Source organism: Ixodes scapularis, unplaced genomic scaffold, assembly GCF_016920785.2.
Source record: "Ixodes scapularis isolate PalLabHiFi unplaced genomic scaffold, ASM1692078v2 PGA_scaffold12__126_contigs__length_90152505, whole genome shotgun sequence".
Lineage (NCBI taxonomy): Eukaryota > Metazoa > Arthropoda > Arachnida > Ixodida > Ixodidae > Ixodes > Ixodes scapularis.
The window spans coordinates 72,697,403-72,716,405 of record NW_024609838.1 but is presented as its reverse complement, the minus strand read 5'-3'; the positions used below and the strand labels follow the sequence as shown (position 1 = coordinate 72,716,405).

At 43.5% G+C, this 19,003-nt stretch overlaps 2 protein-coding genes across 2 annotated transcripts in view; both read right to left on the bottom strand.

Moving 5' to 3' along the window:
• Positions 1 to 865: 865 nt before the first annotated feature.
• On the bottom strand, positions 866 to 1,480 carry LOC8029829 (DNA polymerase epsilon subunit 3). The gene has a single exon (XM_002407780.4). It carries the CDS (start codon positions 1,315 to 1,317, stop codon positions 892 to 894), a length of 426 nt encoding a protein of 141 aa, XP_002407824.1. The 5' UTR covers positions 1,318 to 1,480; the 3' UTR covers positions 866 to 891.
• An 11,435-nt stretch (positions 1,481 to 12,915) lies between these two features.
• Positions 12,916 to 19,003, bottom strand: part of LOC115330948 (MOB kinase activator-like 3) — an 11,823-nt gene continuing 5,735 nt past the window's right edge. The window contains exons 2-4 of the mRNA XM_042289239.1: positions 18,070 to 18,185; positions 15,484 to 15,570; positions 12,916 to 13,401 (exon numbers count right to left, since the gene is read on the bottom strand). Coding sequence (XP_042145173.1) covers positions 13,342 to 13,401; positions 15,484 to 15,570; positions 18,070 to 18,185 — 263 coding nt within the window. The 3' untranslated portion in view covers positions 12,916 to 13,341. The remainder of the gene's footprint in view (positions 13,402 to 15,483; positions 15,571 to 18,069; positions 18,186 to 19,003) is intronic.

The following is a 19,003-nucleotide window of genomic DNA, read 5'->3' as shown; positions in this document are numbered from 1 at the left end:
ATAATAATTATGGTGGGGCGAGTTTTATTTTGGACGAAACGTTACGGGCCTTCTTTTGTTCAGATTCGTTTGTTGCATGCGTTTCTGTCGGTCTGTAGATATATTTGACCCAACATTGAATTAACTTTAGACGAAATTCGCCTGCATCATCAGCATATATTATAAGCTTGGTTGTTTTTGTCAATATTCGCCATTTAAATACACATTAAAACGAAAGCGACCTAGATGTTGCTCCTTTGAGATACACCAGATATTGGGTCCGTATGATTTTGTCAAAACTCGTTATGTGGCCAATAGATGCGCATTTCGTGAGCATATTTTTTTTCTTCGCTAGGTGCGTAATGAAATCTGGAAGCCACTACAGGCACGATTCATTGAGTTGTGATTACCTCACTCCCTCCTCTCTCTCCCCTCATAAACCAGGTAACATGAAATGTTAACTGCAAAAACAGCAGGGCTGTGTTTGACAATACGTTGTAAGGTGTTAATGAAATGAATGCGGGAATCTTTTCGACGAAACATTGCATGTTGACGAAACGATCTGTCAATTACAGATCGTTCAACAAGCTGGTTGCCATCAAAATATTGACATATTCTAGAAAGAAAAAGTTATTTCACCATACGAAGGTGTCTAATCGTCGTCGAACAGTTTAAAAATCGGGAGGATTACTTTACTACGCGGGTACTGCTTAAGGCCTGCCCTGGATATTATTTATGCCTACAAGTTTATGTCCGATACCCGATACTGTGGGGCAACCTCGACTGACATCTGACAGGACAAGATGACAGCTGACGGAGTAGTGTTGAATCTAGACCCGTTGCTCTCGGTCAGGGGGCGCGAGGGTTTCCGCAAGACGCAACCATGTTACGCTGGCTGCATTATTTCTTTATTTATTCGTCGGAATCTTCGGCATCTTCGGCCTCTTCGGCGAACTCCGATTCGTCGGCCATCTCCGCATCGCCGGACGACCCGGCGTCCGTCTTGTCGGCCTCGGGCTTCTTGGCCTTGGCGGCGGCGTCCTTCTTGGTCTTGCCCTGCCGGAACTGCTCCAGGCAGGCAGTGAGCGGGTTGACCAGGGTGCCGAACTCCATCTCCTCCATGGCAGAGATAATGTCGGCTCCGGTCACCGTTTTCCGCTTGCTTTTCACAGCAAAGTTGTTGGCGCACGACGTCGCGTACAGCACGAACACGCTCGCCGCTTTGGAGAGCGCTACGCGAGCCTCCTTGGAGACGTTCACGCCGTCGGGCAGCGCGTCTTTCACGATGCGCGTCACCACGGACACCGGCAAGTGGAGGTCCTCGGGGCGCTCCGCCATCGCTGGTTCTCAGAGCCGCCGGCGCTTGATGCACCGCGCTGCTTTGTACGATCTGGTCGGAATGCGAGTTCGGGAAAACTTACGTGGGACGGAGCATGGCGCTAACAAAACGTGCGATGCCGCCGAGAGCTGCAAACCGCCATTTTTGCCGCCATAACATTTTTCTTTTTTTGTAGACAAGAGCATTATGGGATAGGGATAAGTTTCGGTTTTGAAAGTGTCCGTCTTTTTCATTTTACATCTTTGAACTGTTTTGACATTGCCTTTGAAGTTTGCGCTGAAACGGGCCTCATCGAACATAGAAACATAGTAAAAAGATATATATATATATATATACATATATTTAAGAAAATTCTCATTGTTTTGAAACTTCTAAGAAAATTAAAAGAAAATATAAAAAAAGCGAAACCTTGCGCGGTGACACATGTGGCGATTCGGAGAAGTTCGCTGGGTTCGCTGCGCTGCTCGCCTCCAGAAAAGTGTGATCTCGCAGTGTTCAAGTTTTGCAAGTTTTGATATTTGCGTTTGCGCTAGGGCGCTTGTTGCAGCCACGACAGTGATCGCTCCAGCGGTACTTGAGGATATAAAGTTATCCGAATATTTAAACCTTAAAGAGCCACTAACGCTTCGATCCCACTTTGGGTATTTATGCTCGCCAAGGTTTTTATTGGTACATGACATATTAGAGATATAGGTGTGAGATATAGGCGTGAACCGATATCTCACACCTGAGAACGAAATTTGTTTTCTTTCCTAGGTAATCGCCGATCGAGAACTGGCCATTTTGAGTCTTGCTCACTCTCTGCTCTGTGGTCACGTGCAGGCACACATTTAATATTAAAAATATAAAAGAAATGCGATACCTATTTTTTGGGGCTTTTAAAAAGCTGCAAATACGTTGATTAAAAAAAAAAGAGTTGTACAAAAACATGATTTCCTGCAACTTTCACCTCTATATTTCTTCTTCCTCAGTCCAGTTTCGGTTTCAAGCGGTTGCGTTTTTCATACCTCGTTGCGTTTTTCGACGTTATTAAAAATATACGTGACACTGTAGCGAAATATGGATGATTATTGTCTTCTGACACCATAATAAATCGCGCCTAACAAAAAATTTTAAATAGTTCTGAGGAGTGTCAGCGTTTCTTTAGCATATCGCGCTAGGATTTACCTCAGGGGTACCCAAAGGCAGTGGAAGCTTTCACTAAAACTTTGGCAAGATTGGCTCACTTGAGCATATCACGAAAAACCAAAATCAACATTTTCCCTATACTTTGCATGTACACTTAATATGTTGCCACTGTGGCACTATTTGGGCCAAATGAAGAATAGAAGAATAGGTAAGCCAATTGAATTTTCTTTCCACTTCAAAGATTTTTCAGTTGCAACCCGTTCCCATTTCAACCTTCACGTTTCGACCGGAACTCAAAAAAAACCTTATCATTTCATGTTTTCCCATTTTGCCCTGTCCCAAAACAACCTTCCCGCTTCGACCATTGCTCGATATCAGTTGGGTCGGTTCATTCGTTAACAGCCTGGTCGGTTCAAGTTTCTAGTGTCAAATCCATATCATATCAGCGAATTACGTTTTAAAGGGCAACTCCGCTTCATTTTTGGTTTTGAAAAAACAATTCAGTCCTCTTCAGTATCGCCTAGGAAGACCACACGTCAAATATTACGACGCAGTTCTGTCTAAATGTTTCTTAAACGGTCCGGCAAACTTTGCAACTCGCCAAGTTGCCGAAATCGGCTGACTCGAGCGGGCGAATTCAGGCGCAACCAACAGCGCAGTCAAGGCTACGGCATGGGCGGAGCCAACATTGAGCTAAACGCCATCTACATGGCCCCCTTTTGCTTGTTTTCACTTCTCCGGGCGAGCGTAGCGCATGACGTCAGCAACGCTGTCTCGGCGCTCAGCGGTGTCCACGTGATTGGCGTACGCGCCTGCGCAGCGCGCTTCTTGGGAGCAGACCAACCGCCCGTCGTGGTCCCGCCCAGGGTGTAAGATAGACAGGTGCGGAAACGGCCCATAGAACCCTACCGCAGCGCCGTGACCGGATTGTGTACTCGTCTGCTTGCGGGTGCCACCTTTTTGCGACAGATGGCGCTGCGGCGAGAAGAAAAAAAATCAGAATCGGATTTGCATGGAACTTTATGGGAAAGTGCGGAAAATAGACCGAGAACACGACATTCCTTCATTGAAAATCCACGACAAATTATCTCCGTCAGTTTAGCCGGTCGCCACCGGTCGCCCACCCGGAGTGAGAGTTCGCGGTGCTCCACATAGATGGCGCCACAGAAAAAGAGAACACCGAGGGGGACACAATCAGGTCGCTCATTTGGCTCTCGTTTCCCCACCTGTCTATCTCACACCCTGGTCCAGCCGTTACCGCCGTCTTCCGCGTCACAAACACCGTCGTCGTCTCACCGTTTGTGATTATTGCCTCTCGGAGTTTCGTCCACACTATGGACACCACGTGCGCAGAGTCGCAGACTTATGCCGCAGTTGTGCAGACGTCGTCGAATGCCGTAGACACCAACACGTAGCAAAGAGTGTGGTGCAGACGACACTCGCGCCTGCCGCACGCCCGCCCGCTCCCATCCCGCCCGTCGTTGGGCCGAGGATCACATGACATCTCGTACCACAAGATGGCCATGTACTTGGCGGCGCGAGGCCAATGTTACCAGACGGAGCCGAAGTTTCGGTTTCGATTTCCGCTCGTGTTTAAAATTAGATTTAAAAATATATATCCCATTTTTCGCGAAGCAAACGACGTAGTGTCTTTTACTTGGGCTTTTTAATTCGAAATCACTCATTATCCCGAAATCTTCGGAATTGAGCGGAGTTGCCCTTTAACGAACAGCGCCATTTGAGCGAATCAATGTTTTAGCAAATAAAGGGGACACATCGGGCACGTCAACTAGGGGTGTCGCAAACTTTTGTTGAACCATATTTTTTGGTTGAACTTTCAGGGTTCGACTGGGTCGGTCCGGTTCGACGAACCTTCAGACTTTTCACCAGATTCGACCGATTCGACTTTGTGGACAGTGTGGCCAGACCTTGATAGAACTATGTCTAGGTTCGGAAAAGTTTTTTTTTATGCAAAGGGGTATTTTATATTGTGAACAGTTGTAATTAAAAAAACTAATTCAAATCACTGAAGAAGTTAATAACTTAATTTGTAGTACTGTATTAACTAAAATAGCCAATCAGCGCTGCACTTAATTAATCTCTTAGCCAATATCATCCAATCCGAAGCCAACTGGCCAGCCTGTCGCGCATGCGCACACGAGTCTAACCTCAATAGAAGGTTTGTCGAACTTTCCACTAAAAGTTCGAAAAAGTTGAACCTGGTCGAGCTCGAACCGCGGCCGGTTCGCGACACCCCCAACGCCAACCCACCCCCTTGCGCTGCGCGCTCACGCCACTTCATGGCGACAGTCTGCGGTGGCTCATTGCAAAAATGTTAACCCACTTAACCCATTCATAAACGCCGCTTTGCAACGGCCGACTATTTGCTAAAGTATCTTTCGATGAAAAGTTGGCATTCGCTAAAACATTGTTCGACCAACTGAGTGCCACTCGTCCAGCGTCTGTCCTTCTAGGTGACTTCATTTCACCCTCTCCCGAAACAGCTTTGGAGATCACCAGCAGCCAGCCACTTTTTGCACACTTTTCTGGTGTTTGTGGTGACTGCAGTGCTGCAAACGAGCATAGCAGTAATTGCTGTTACCGGCACAGGGTGTCTTGCTTGTGCTAGACTATTTATAGGACACCTGGATGAATGGCAATTTTTCCATACAACAGTGAAACCACCACGGAAACCGAGGACTGCAGACTAACAACCATACGGAGTCCTGGCATCGTAAGATAAACACGGTGTCAGGGTGGGCTCACCCGGAAATTTTGAGGCTTCATCGACCTGATCAGACGGGATGAGGCCCCGACAAGGATATCTTTGCAGCAGGTTGCAAATGGTGGTGCCATGCGGGCCAGGGAGCACAAGTGGGTCAGTAAGAACCGCTAACACTCAGAATTCGTGTCTCGCCTTCTGATGGCACGATTTCCCTTCAAGAAGGCAAAGACATTTTCTGGTCTATAATATTTTTGCGTGTGTGCGAGGGTTCAGTGTTTGAAATTGGAAAAAAAATAAAGTCGCAATCATAGGCCTGTCTGATCGCTCTAAAATATCTAGTTCACTATTAGGGAGTTTTAGAATAATGTATGTCAGTACTTTGGGTACCCTAAAATTGCATTGCGATATAAAAGCTATGGCGAAGCTAATTTTTCTTACCCTAAGTGCTTGCCTACCTTATTCTAAGATTCCCTTATTGTACAGAGCATGACACCGTTAGTGCAAACAAGCGATTGTCGGTTTTTACTGTTTATCTCATACAATCGAAAGGCTATCTGCCATCATAGTGTCTTTAGAAGTGCTCATCTCAGCCACTAAATTAAGCGGTAAAATTTGGTGCATATACTAATACCATTTCCAAGTGAAATTAAAAAAAAACCTCCAACGTCATGCTCACGGTAACAGTCTTGCACACTGCACATATCTAGTCTGTTTCGCGGTGGCACGTTTTGGGGACCATCTTGAAAAAAAATATTTTAAGTGGTCAAAGTAGGAATATTTTACGTAGGTTTAGAAAGAGTTATATACTTAAAGACAGGGGACAAGACAACGGGACAAGATCTGTTGTCGCGTCCCCTGTCTTTACGTATATAACTCTACCTAAACCTACATCATTACCAATGCGCTCACTAACAAGTACAATATATTACATTGAAGCTTGTCTGAAACGGTTGTGTATATTAAAAATATGTTGACAAGCAAAAAGATTTCAGCATTATTCTTGCGCAGAAAATGTGTGCAGACCAGGGTTAGAACGATGGAGACTTTTCACAAAGACGTCGAGATGTGGAGAGCCTATACAAATGGGCTGAAACAGGACGGTCAAATGCAGTGTGTTTCGGGTATAGGTTCAAATAAGAAGGGCGTTTTGGGAACGGGTTGAAACAGGAATGGGTTGTTTCAAGCTACACCCCTTCCAAACCAGTAACCAAATTTATGAAAGCTGAGAAAAAAAAACCAACACAAACCAAGCTTTTTTTTTTTTCTTTTCGATTTTGGTCTGGTTTATAGTTTTCTTCAAATTGTGCATCCAGAAGCCTTTCAAACGTTTCTTCATCAGTACTGCGCTGCTAAGTTCTATAAATAAACCTACATGAATGCAAAGATGGGACATACACATATAAGCACAGTTTCAATGAAGTATGCAAAACAAACTATGGTCACCAATTGGAACATAGGGCTAATAACATTCATGCTTTTTGCTTTGTTCTTACCTTCTTAGTTTTGTGCATGTTCATTTACAAAGAATGAGCACTCTGTCATTTACTCAAATATATAGTTGTCAGGAAAACGTCAGAGGATTATACGTCAACAATTTTTATTCAAAGATACCGGTCCGAGAATATAACCTAATGCTCTAATGCTGACCGAGCCTCAAGCGGTACGGTGCATGTAGCTTATGTACAAAATATTTTGCACGCACATCGACGCCACACACGCTCATCAGACTCTTCTGTCTAGTTTTTGCGCTCCCCCGTGATATTTACGAAAAAGCTAGTGCAGAAAAAACTTACCCAGCCCATTTACTGTATTGTGGTGCTTACTCTGCTATAATTAAGAAACGGTACAAAAGTATAACCTATCATCTCATCTCCCGTGAGGAGATACTAGAAACGGGTGTCTCTTAGTTTCGCTTTTCTCCCCCAATAATTAGTGTGACACGTAAACAATGCCAATATCAATAAATAATATGTTCAATGGACAATGGCCAAAACGTGACGATACTCTGTAATTAATAATAATAAAAAATAATAGTGCTGTGAATTCTGACAAAAACATTTCTCATAAATATATTTCTTGGGGTTTGGAACCACAACAAACGCATCAAGCACAATTTCACGGACCACAAGACTCGCTCAACAATAAACGTCCCGTGCTGTGACCAAAAGGAGGGGCACTGCAAAAGAAACTACAACGCGCTTTACAGACGCCAAAATACGACGTTTCGAAAGGAGTAAAACTCATCAATGCAAGCTGTTAGACACTTCAAACAAAAGTTTCGTAACAGCTCACGGCACTCGAGGCAATGAAACTTCAGACTTTGTACTTACTACAATCATACACAGAAAATAATTCATTCTACAGCAAAGTTAAAAATAAATTTTAAAAGGAAGGAACGCGAAGCAGACAAAACAAAGTTCAGTGCCTTCCGTAGAGATTAAAAGAAACAAAAAAACTCAAATTTATCTAAAAGCCGTTGGAGAAGCCTAAAAATGTCTCTATTAATATTTCGGGTTGGGTTCTGGACAGGATGGATAGAATAGCTTTTAAAAAAAGACTACAAAGTTTCTCAGAAAAATAAAAATATGATCAAGACAAAATGTAAAAAAACAACTGAACTAAAGAATTGTACTTTTAACAGCTTAGGCATGGCATATACAACTCAGTAAGGACAAGAAATCTAACGAGCTTTTTAAATACAAAATTTTTAAAATGCACACAGAATGACGATGCAGTTTCTCAGAAAAATCAACAACCACATTATGCTTCGAGGAATCTCGATCGATAAATTAGATTTCAGTCACACAGACCCACGGACACCAGGTGCAGACATCAGTTCCAAGCATCTAGAACTTGCGGAAGTCCCAATTTTGAAAACAGGTGTAGCTTCAATCTACGCACCACAATCACAAATTTCCCTCTCTCAAATCACATTTCATAAGTCCCAACTTCACGTTACGAAGCAATCAGCATGGAAGACAACCAGAAGAAGGTTCCTTGTCAGTAACGTGCGCACTCCACAAAACTACTATGTCTCTCGGTGCCAAAACACTTCCCCGCAAGAAGGACAATTCCAAAAGATGCCACAAAATGTCAGCAACCTCACAAAGCACATGAAAAAAACATGATGCCTGAAAGCCCAGACCACCGGAGAAGCAACATGCTTATTTACAAATACACACACAAAGTCGAGCACCATTATCTTTGCACGTTCAGACACACCCACGTTCACATGGTTTCACACTTTCTTTCACACAGTCGTCACTCCTGCGTTGCACCTCGTGTAAATAAGAAAAATATGCTCTGCAACGTCATCCGAAAAAAGCAGCGCAAGCGTTCCTTCGTTTCTGGACGTGTGCCAGTTTTCACGTTTCGGCCGGAGTCAAGGAAACGGAAGTGAAGTGCTTTAAACCTTAAACTTCAAGAAGGAGCATTTGCACTGAAGTCTCTACAAACTTTCAAACCACATGTTCCAACCATCCCAAAGTCCTTCTAAGGAATCAAAATATGTTCTGAAAGCATCTCGTTGTGTGGCAGGACTCGGGTTTTACCAATGCGGAGGGCAAGTCGTCTGCTTCTTGCGCAGGGGTTGCAGTGACGTCAGAACAGCGCCAAGCTCTGTTAGGCTTTGATTAAAAGGATAGTGGGTAGACCTCAATGACAGATGCCTTGAGGTCTACCCACTATTTTTTTCAGTCGGCCAATAAGAGCTCAGCCTTCTGATATCGTCACAACCCCTGAGCAAGAAGCAGACAAACTTGCACTACGCATAAGATGCAACAAATGAACTCTTCCAATAAAAGAAATCTCATCAAAATTTTCAAAGGGAACATCGGAATCGCAGAGCCAACTGGTTGAAGAAAGGTCTAGCAGAAGTCATGCTACGTGAAGCTAATGAGAAATGACAAACAGTTGTCAACAACTTGCTACTGTTGCTAGATATGCTCACAGGGATCAGGGTTATAAAAACAGATTCATGGTTCAAGGGGAAATATGATCGATCAGCCCGCACCATCTAGACCCAATGGGTCCTGTTTGCTTCACCTATGTTGGGCCTTACTCTAAGATTTGAGCGAACCCATGGAAGAGATTACCCTACAACTTATCAATGTGGTTTAGGTAATACAACGTGGTTTAGGACGTTACAATTCGATTGAGTGGCTATAACTGAATGGCACCGCAACTCTTCCGGATGGCCAACATAGTTTTAGCTTGGGTTTTGCAGCACAATTTAATGCAGGGTTAGCTTGCACCACTACAATCAGCACAAATTGTATTAAACATCAATTAAACTAAACATTTGATAGTTCCAAATAAATCTAAAGCAATTGTTAAAAAAAAAAAAAAGCGGGACAAAAATCTAATTTTGTTTTGGTTGAGTGTTTCGCACTGTCTTTTCCGCTCTGATGTATTAACCAGCCCAACTACATACACTGCAGAAGCTGCTTACTGGAACAACGGCAAAAAATCTTGCCATTGCAATGTTTAGTTGACCCTCTGCACTCTAAGTATGTTTAACTCTTTCCTGACCGCGTCCATAGGCCATCGATCACCTGTGATCGATGGTTTCCAAGTATTGTCAACAAATTAAATTTGGTGCGAAAAATTATGTTCCACGATCTCGTGGATAGCCGAAGAACTCTAGTTTCGGTTTCAACGTAAGTTTGAGCTTTATCGCAAATTGGTGGGCTCTCAAAAATAGCCTTAAGAACGGTGCCTTCACATGTCTAATGTGGCCAACTGCTTGCATCCGTCTTCAAAACGAAGATGCCATTATTTAAATAATTCAATAGCAGTTGCGCGAATCCTTTGAAAATTTCTACTTTTCTTGTGGTTAGGAAAGAGTTAAAAACATATGTAATGAGGCAATCTTTTGCTTTCCTTGTTTACTAATACCATGGTTCCTTAATTGGCTAACAAGCACACTCCTTACTTCGGTAATACTGTGTACCTTTTTTGGGGTGAGTGCGGGTTGAGCGGGTTTGACGAACCAAAGCTTCGTTGGAAGCTTTGCCAGAGACGCACCTTGCTCTACTCCATTTCAGCTTAAGCGTGAGCATAGCAGAAGCCGCAAGAGCGAGCTCCAGGCTTTTGGCATCTCTGCCGAGCATTTACACCCGAGCGGTGCATGGGCGACGGGCTCGCGCTCGCAGCTTTGGCTTTGCTCGCACAAACAAGGTGTCCCTGAAAAACATTCACAATGTTTCTTTATTCCAACTGTTGTCTTATTCATAAGTTATAAGCGATTTTCGGTGGTAAAATGGTGGCCAACGACGCCCACGAATACATGGGGCTGAATGGTTCAAACCACCGAGAAAGACCCCCATTTTCCCGTTGAACGTTTCAGAAAATCACGCAACGTAAAATACAGTGGGGGCTCCCTCCCCACTTTCACTGAAATCCGGGTTAATCCAGACACGGGCGCTTGTCTGGTCAAATCGGGTGGTTAACGTATAACCTGCAGAATTCCTAGGTTTGGAAAATGTTATTAGAGGGCGCGTGAACAAAGTGGGCACCTCCGCGGTATCTTACGGTACAGTCGCCGGCCGATTATGCGGACGTTTTCGCTGAACCATCACTCACCCCACAGAGTTAATGTATAACATTGACCGAAATTTCGGACGCCATAAAGCTTATTGCTCAATATTTCAAACATAATTTGCGTGATTTCCCCAATTTACGGTCACAAAACACCGCCGCGATAGTGCCGCGCCGTTTTGGTTGTTTCGATTTCGCCCTGTAGCCTCGACACCCCGTCCTACGCAATAAAAAAGCTGGTTTGAGGCTATAGTCAGGTTTTCCCGGTTCCACTATAGCCAACATGGTTGACATCTGCCCATTCTTATGGCTCTTCCAGTGTTCCTCGTGGTTCGAGTTTTTCAAGTGCGACCGCGAGAAGAGCAGCCGTCTGCCGTACTTGTGGTCTTTGAGCGTGAAAGTTTTTTTGCGATAGGCTTAGTATTGAAGCAAGCATGGTGGACTAAACATTGTCTCCAAACAGTACCAAATGGCGCCAAGTTCAACTTCGCTGTGTGTGCCAACGAAGGGGCCGACAAAGCACAGCACCATGATCAAACAGATCAACAAGCGAGTGAAAAGAACAATGTAAAGTGCAAGTTGCACGAGAAGGTAAAATCGACATCAAGCAAGTGGAAAGTGGCCAATACGCAGAGGAACGAATATGCATGGAAATTTGATATTTTGGCTGAGATCAATTTTTCGGACCGCTTGATTATTTAGACCATTTCGGGGTCCCCCCAAGTCCGAAAAATCGGTCGGCGACTGTATAACTTTTTAATAAGATGACGGCTAGTTCTGAAACTTGGGCATCAGGTCCCGGCCGTTGGCGCTACGTTTCGATGGAGACTGAGCGTTCGGGGATGCACGCTTCAATTTTGCGACGAAAGAATCGCCGCACACTTTTCGGGAACACGCTATACACCTTTCCAAAAAACGCTCCTAGGCCGCCGCCATGTTGCTGATGCTGATGCGGCTGGCGCGACTCTCGCGCCCTCTATCAGCTAGAAATTTTCTGCCACTCTCTGGGACTGTGAAGACCCACTCAGCGCGGTTCTCTACCTACGTTTTTGCGGTTTTGCATTCAACGTTTTCTCGCCCCTCTTGAAAGTTTCCACTTAATTTTTTTTTATGCCTGCTGCGTACCCTTTTTGTGTTATCTAACTTATCTTCCATTGTGAAAAATAAGGCTGGTAAGTGCCTGCAATTGGAGCTTTTCTGCTCGACATTCACCACGGGAAACGAAGGAGGTGAAGGACGTCGAACGACCCTCGACGTGATTTTGCGAACGTTGTTCTCCCCCCCTCCCAGAGATAATCCGCGTGGAATCCTCGGTCTTCTCTAAAAATAGTTGTCCGGGTTGGAGTGAGAAACGGGTCAGTCGCGTTTGTTTCTTTGCCTTGGTGCGGTTGTGAAAAAAGGAAGCTCTCCCCAAAACAAAGTAATTTCGGATTCCGCCCGATCGTCAAGATGTGACTGTCGTCGACTGTGACTGTGTTACTTGAGATCTTTCTCAAATAAATTCTCTTCGGATAACGCTGCATCGTGTGGTACGTACGATATATTGTTCGAATGTTAACACTTTCTCAATGGTATGTCCGCGTCCTGTCTATCGGTAAACACGTTATTTGTGAGCGTGAAAAAATGTATGCCTTTCGCCCCTCTTCTGTCGCAATTTATTTTTGACAGCAAAGCGCTTCGTCGTTTCACATGCGGCGAATCCCGCGGAGCCGTCAAAACTTATCGTAAGAAAAAAAAAAATACAGTAAAACCTCGTTATAACAAAGTTGAAAAAGCGGTCATAATTGTTTTGTTATAACCATTAGTTTGTTATAGCCAATATCTATTTCTTCCCACTATAGCAAGCAAGGGGAATTATGATTACTTTGTTATATCCATTAGTTTGTTATATCCCATTTTGTTATAACGAGGTTTTACTGTAACTAGAACTATTCATTCCAGTCGCATTCGTTCTGTGGCGCGCGTACCCAACAAAAATAGCTTAGATTTTTTTTTTTTTGCTTTTTTTGTTTTTTCAAATATGGCACAATGCTTTCTCAATGTCCTCGGGAACATACATGTACCATGAAACACAAAACATAGCGGGAGAAGACAAGAGTTTAGCCGCCAGCAGCGTTTGAAACTGCGCGTACGCAGGCTGCGCCTATTGAAATCACAGTCCACTCGGTTAGTGTTAGGAGGGACGCCGGTGAGAGTCTAGCCTCAAACTCAGTGACTGGTCTCGAAAACAGTTTGTCGCCCCTGGGGTTGAGTGTTTTTTGGAAAGGTGTATACGTCGAAACAAACTGTAGTTACGGTGGGGCTTTGCAAACAACCGGAGGAGTCGTCGAAAAACGGAAGCCCTCACAAGATCTGTCCTCTTCTACGAAACCAACACGACGACGAGTGGAGTCTCGGTAAGTGCATCGCTGACACAACAAAAATCAATGAACTGCCAGAAAAAAAAAAACCACAAGCAGAAAAGAACAAACAAAATGGACGTTTGCAGGGCCTCAGCCCTGTCACTTTGAGTGACAAGGAACGGGACACTGACAGACTAGAAGTTGCGCTCGCCACCAGGCACAATTGAAGCGACGACTTGGTGACCGAACCGACGACGACGACGACGTGCCACCGTGACGTCCGCTCTCCCTCATCTGTGACGCGGGCTCATGATCACCGACTCCTTGCACACTTTCTGCGTCATCTCCGTCTGAGCACAAAAGAACACATGGTACCATCATTTACAAACATAATGCGAGGCACCAGCTGCATTTAAAGGACACTACCCGGAAAAAAATATTTCTGTAAAAGAAGTTGATTTTGAATAATGCCACATTTACATTCATCAATATTGAGAGAGTATTCACAGAAAGTTTCATTTGTTTACACAGCATAGTTATTTTCTTATAAATTATTTTCGGTCCACCGATGCTAAAGGAAAGGTAGAGATTAAAGCACTTTGAACATGTTTGTCTCTGTTCCATTTTTTGGCATAAATTTCACTTTAGGAAAACTATCCTTTCGTAACAGGACAAAAGGAAAGGCTCACTCATTGTTTTTCTTAAGAGGAGACACTGCCCAGAAAAAAAAATTTCTACAAAAAAAGTTGATTTTGAAAAATGACACTTACATTCACTAACGTCTAAAGAGTATTCCCAAAAAGTTCAACTAATTTTTACTGCATAGTTAAGTTTTTATAAATTATTTTCTGTCCACCAAAGCTAAAGAAAAGGTAGGGTTTGGAGCACTTTGAACACATTTTTCTCCAATCCACTTTTTGGTATAAATTCCATTTTAGTCAATCTATTGTTTGATAATGGCAAAACAGGGAAGGCTCATTCTTCCCTTTTCCTGACTGAAATTTAATAATAACGCGGCTATGGAACTTTTTTGTCACTTTACAGATGTCTTTTATAAAAAAATGTTCACATTTTGTCGAAGACACAGAAGACCAAAAAGTTGACCAATTTTGCAGAAGAGAAAATTTATAGAAATAAATTACTTTTTAGAAAAAACGTTCCATAGCCACACCCTCTAGGCATTCTGCTACATATCTAGCAAATAAAAATCTTGAATATCGCAATACTTTTTTGACGATAGATTAACTAAACTATGTAGGCGTGTTGCTGATAGAAGCTACTCTAATTTCCTTCTTATTTAACCGACAGATCTGAAATCTTGTGATACAGCCTCTAGCATGATTACCAGCCTACCCTGTAAACTTCATTAATTTTAAGACGAGCGTTCAAAAGTTGACCCTCCTAGGGGGTGTTTCCCCGTAAGTGGAATTTAATGAGAAACGCAGCTGTGGCAGTGGTTTCTTACTTTGTGGATGTCTTTTAAAAAATAGGTTAAGATTTTGTCAACAAGATAAAAGGCAAGAAATTTATTTAATTTTTCAGAGCGATGTTAGCATAAAATAAACTACTTTTTGGAAACTTTGTTTTCACAGGTGCACACTCCTGAAAATTCAACTGCATATCTAGTAAAAAAAAAAATGTTGGTTATTTCATTAGTTTTTTAACGATAGTTTTCCTAAACAATATCAGTGTGTTCCTGATAAAAAGACACTATAATTTCTTTTGCAATTCATGTACACAGATGAAACTTTGCACTGCATTCTGACAAAATCTTAACATCTTTTATAAAAGACGTCTACAAAGTAGAAAGACAATGCCACAGCTGCATTGCACACAGGTGAGCAATTGTTAGAGGCACCGCACCTGCAGGGGGGCACGAAAGACGCCTAGAGAAAAAAGAGAATGCCTGCAATCGCCAGCATGCACAGGAAGAATCAAAATAAATACAACTGTGACATGCACATTGATTACCTTATCAAGACTCGTGTCAGTCAAGAATGACAGTTTGAGCCTCTCTTAGGTTTCTCCAGTGCCTACCAACCTAAATGATCCCTTTTCTTATGAACCCTGGCAATAAAAAGGGCACTAATAATCTTGGAGAGGTTGTAAACTAATATAATGGCCGACTTGTATTGTGCTCGGCTGCCATAGACTAAAGTCGGTAAAAGAAATACACGTAAAGTGATTGTAATGTAAAATGTCGTAGTACTACACTGTATCCTGAACTTCCAGATAATGAGTAAACTATCTTTCAGTGCAAAGAGTAATTGCAAAGTAATTTAATCACTTTCCAAAAGTAACACGCAATTGTAATTAATGACTTATGGGTGCTAGTAATTCTAGTAGTAATCTAACTACTTTTGGAGCAAAGTAGTTGTAAATGAAATTAAACTACATTTCCGAAGGAATTCACCCAAGCGTGACTCACTCACCAGAGGTTCCAGCTCCTTCTGGCTCACCAGATCAAACTCGGTGATGAAGTAGTAGAAGTGCTTGTAACAGGTGTTCACATGCGCCTCCTGCAGTGCAAGAACGTCGTATCACCCCTCCAGCATATCTACTCAAGAGGCCGGAGCAAATATCAAATAATTCATAAATTCATTCGACTTGAGGGTGTAGGGTGTAAAAATCGGAGGGGAAAACGGTACATTGTGAGGCTCAGCAAAAACCCACACAAGTAAATATCATATTTTCTTAGACTATAGTCTGCAGACTATACACATTTAATGTTGCGCTTTGCGGACTATCTCCAAATGCTCATTATACCAAGTTTTTCTGGTTTTTTTCAAGATCATTTTACATGACAGATTTTTTAAATGACCAATGATGTCAATGATGATTTCTGATGATACGAGCCTTTTTGTGCGCTGACAAAGCGAGTATTTTTTAAGGCGTCCAGTGTATGATAATTTTCTTTTACATACGGATTATGAACTGGGTGCCGACTATCTAAAAAAAGAAAACATATTTTTGTCGGGAAAAATTTGCTTTTGCCGACTACGCACTGGGTGCAGACTGTAGTCCAGGAAATATGGTAACATAGACCGGAGGACCATGCAAACCAATGTTTTTCTTAACACTCTGACGGTGGTTGCCGTTCATGTATGGCAGTGATTACACATTTGAAAGTGCCTGCCTAAACGCGAAACCGTGCACACCGCAGGTGCGCTGAAGCAAGATACGCGAAATTTGCAATGCTTACTCCGCTGTTGTCGCTTCACTGCAGTACACCTGCGCACAGTGAGGAACCCACCCCACAAAGCTAACTAATCGACTAAAACAGACCACGAGCATGTAAAGTATCGCATAACCTCTCAGTACTGTCAGTGTTTGATACAGAGATCAAATCGAATAGTAGTACTACAACATTATTTAAAGTGATAATCGAAAGTTATGAAAATTTGTGTAAGCTTACCGTCGCAGCTAGGCCATGTAGTGGGGCTTGAACTATTATATTTTGAGTGCCAGTAAATTGAAACTACATTTAGGTTTAATATTGATGCAAATTCCTCACATTTTGAAGAAACGTAGCAGGATGTAGCTGGGCAAGCCCTTTGGAGCAGCTTGGTACAAATGGTGCAGCAATCACATCACCGTATAAGACGCTTCCCGCACGTAATTCGCAAGAAATGGTCGCTTCGCATATCGGCTGCTCTGGTGGTAGTGGCAACTGGAAAGCTGGATGTTTTAATTCAGATTTCTAATGCTTCTTAGAATTGAATTTAAGGGAGGGGAGCTTGCCATCCGACGGAGAAGCTCCATAAAGTACACACAGGTTTGGAATCTGGAACCGCCAGAACGTTGCGGAAGCGAATGGGCCAAAATGAAACCAAATGAAAGAAAGGAGACAACTTTTCGTCTTCAATATTTCCATTTGATGTTTCTAAACACGGACAGGCAGAAAGCACTGTATAGGGCTCGACATATCCCGACGTCTTCGGTGCAGCTGCCAGCGGCGATCGGCACTAGCTACGCTAGCCCCAGCGTGCCAGTGATGCGCCTCTCTACAGTCCACAGCTATTGCTCGCAGGCTCCAAGACTCCAAATTCTACTGAGCGAGTGCAGCAAGCCAGGCAAGCGTGCAGGCGTGCTCGCCTGGGCCAGGCTAGCCTGGTGCAAAATACAGCATGACCTATTTCGCGATGGCACCGCCGAATGCGATGGCTACGCCAAGGCGCCGGACTGCAGAGTGCCGGCTCTTTGACAACACAACATAACGTAATGCGCCCGCGTTACGTCGGATTATATTGAGCCCTTTTGTGCTCCCACTAGATAATTCAGAAAATATCTGTGCATTGACCCTTTCATTATACTAATACTTGGGAAACAAAGCCCGACCACTGAAAACACCTTTCGGGAAAAAACCTCAACTGCTAAAGGGTTAAACCAGCATACTCCATAATGGCAACTATACAAGCCGAGCATAAAAAAAACTTTCGGGCTGTCACATTTCTTATGCTCCTGAGAGAACGATTTCAACAATGTGTGCCGCAGAAGTTATCCACCCAGCCGTCGGGTGCAATCCTGAGGATTCTCGTAAAGACAAAAACTGGTGTTTCGGCTACCGAGGCGTTTATCTCGAAGAATGGTAAGAATACAAATTTTAATGAGAGTTTTGTCAAAATAAATTCCAAAGCAGCCCCCGGCAGTTTTCTATTCAATCCCAACTGAAATTGCACCCGAACCGTGGGAAAATGATGGTATTAGATAAAACTCTCCACCCAAGTACCTAATTGTGCTGCAAAGCTGAAGACATACCCAACCTAGCTGCCTCTTTGTGGTATGCGACAATACGCCCAGCCAAGTGGTCAAGTAGATTGACCACTCGTTAAAAGCGATAGTCCCATATTTCGAGGCCGGTCTAGCATTCACATTTGGCTCTGGCAAACGCCCCGAACCAGACAAGAACAGTAGGTTCAGCAAAAGCTCGGCAAAAGCTCGGCGAAAGCTCGGCGTACGCTCGGCAACAACTCGGAAACGCACGGCATGCCATTTGGAAACGCTTCAAAGAAACTTACGGCACCAATGGCAACCAACTTGTCGAAGTGGTGGATATAGACGTGGACAAAGACCCGGAACAGACGTGCCAGGATCTTCTTGCAGGTGGGTACAAAGTTGCGAGGGAACCGGACATCTGCATGCAGAGAAACGTTGTCTTTAGAAACACGGCGGCGTGCTGATGTGCCTGACACTAGAAGGCTTTGTTTCCGAATTTCCGTACAGTCCAGCAGCAGATGCGGGGCACCAACGTGAAGCTTTAAGGGGAATGCAAAGCAATTTTAACGCAGAATGCGTTTAAGGAAGTATGAGGGAATGCCATGGAAACCGTTTAGGAAATGTGTAATTCCCAAGTCCCATTACACAGAAAAACAAAGACAACTGACACGGACAAGCCTCCTACACATGCAGCATGCTCGCAGTGGTACCTTTGGCAGGCTTTTAGTCGTTCGGTACTTGTGAAGTAAGCACTAGTGATTGCAAGTCTGCCAAAGATACCCTTGTGTACATGATGCTCGTGTTTGAGCATAGCCTCCTTTATTCTAAAAAACCTGTCAGATCGCGAAAGAACCTGGTTTGATGCTTGTCGCTCGTTTCTGTTTGTCGCTCTAGTGGGACTCGGTCATAAGACAAACTTCACAGGACCATCTGTACAGAAGAACGCTTAACTAAGAAGAAATAGTAATTATATGAGAAAGAAGAACAAACTTCTAAATGCAACCCGACAGTAATCAAACCCACGGTTACAAGCCTGACACTCTACCACTGTGCCCAAGAGGAGACTTTTGAAGGTGAAAAAACCCGCAAACTCTCAGTTTGAGCGGGAACGACGGCGTTCACAATCCTGTGACTAGAGACAAAAGCAGCTACATCTTTACATCTACCCAGGGCTGCCAACATGGAAAGTCAGAATTTCCCAATTTAACACCTTAGGTTTCCTTATTTCTGCCACAA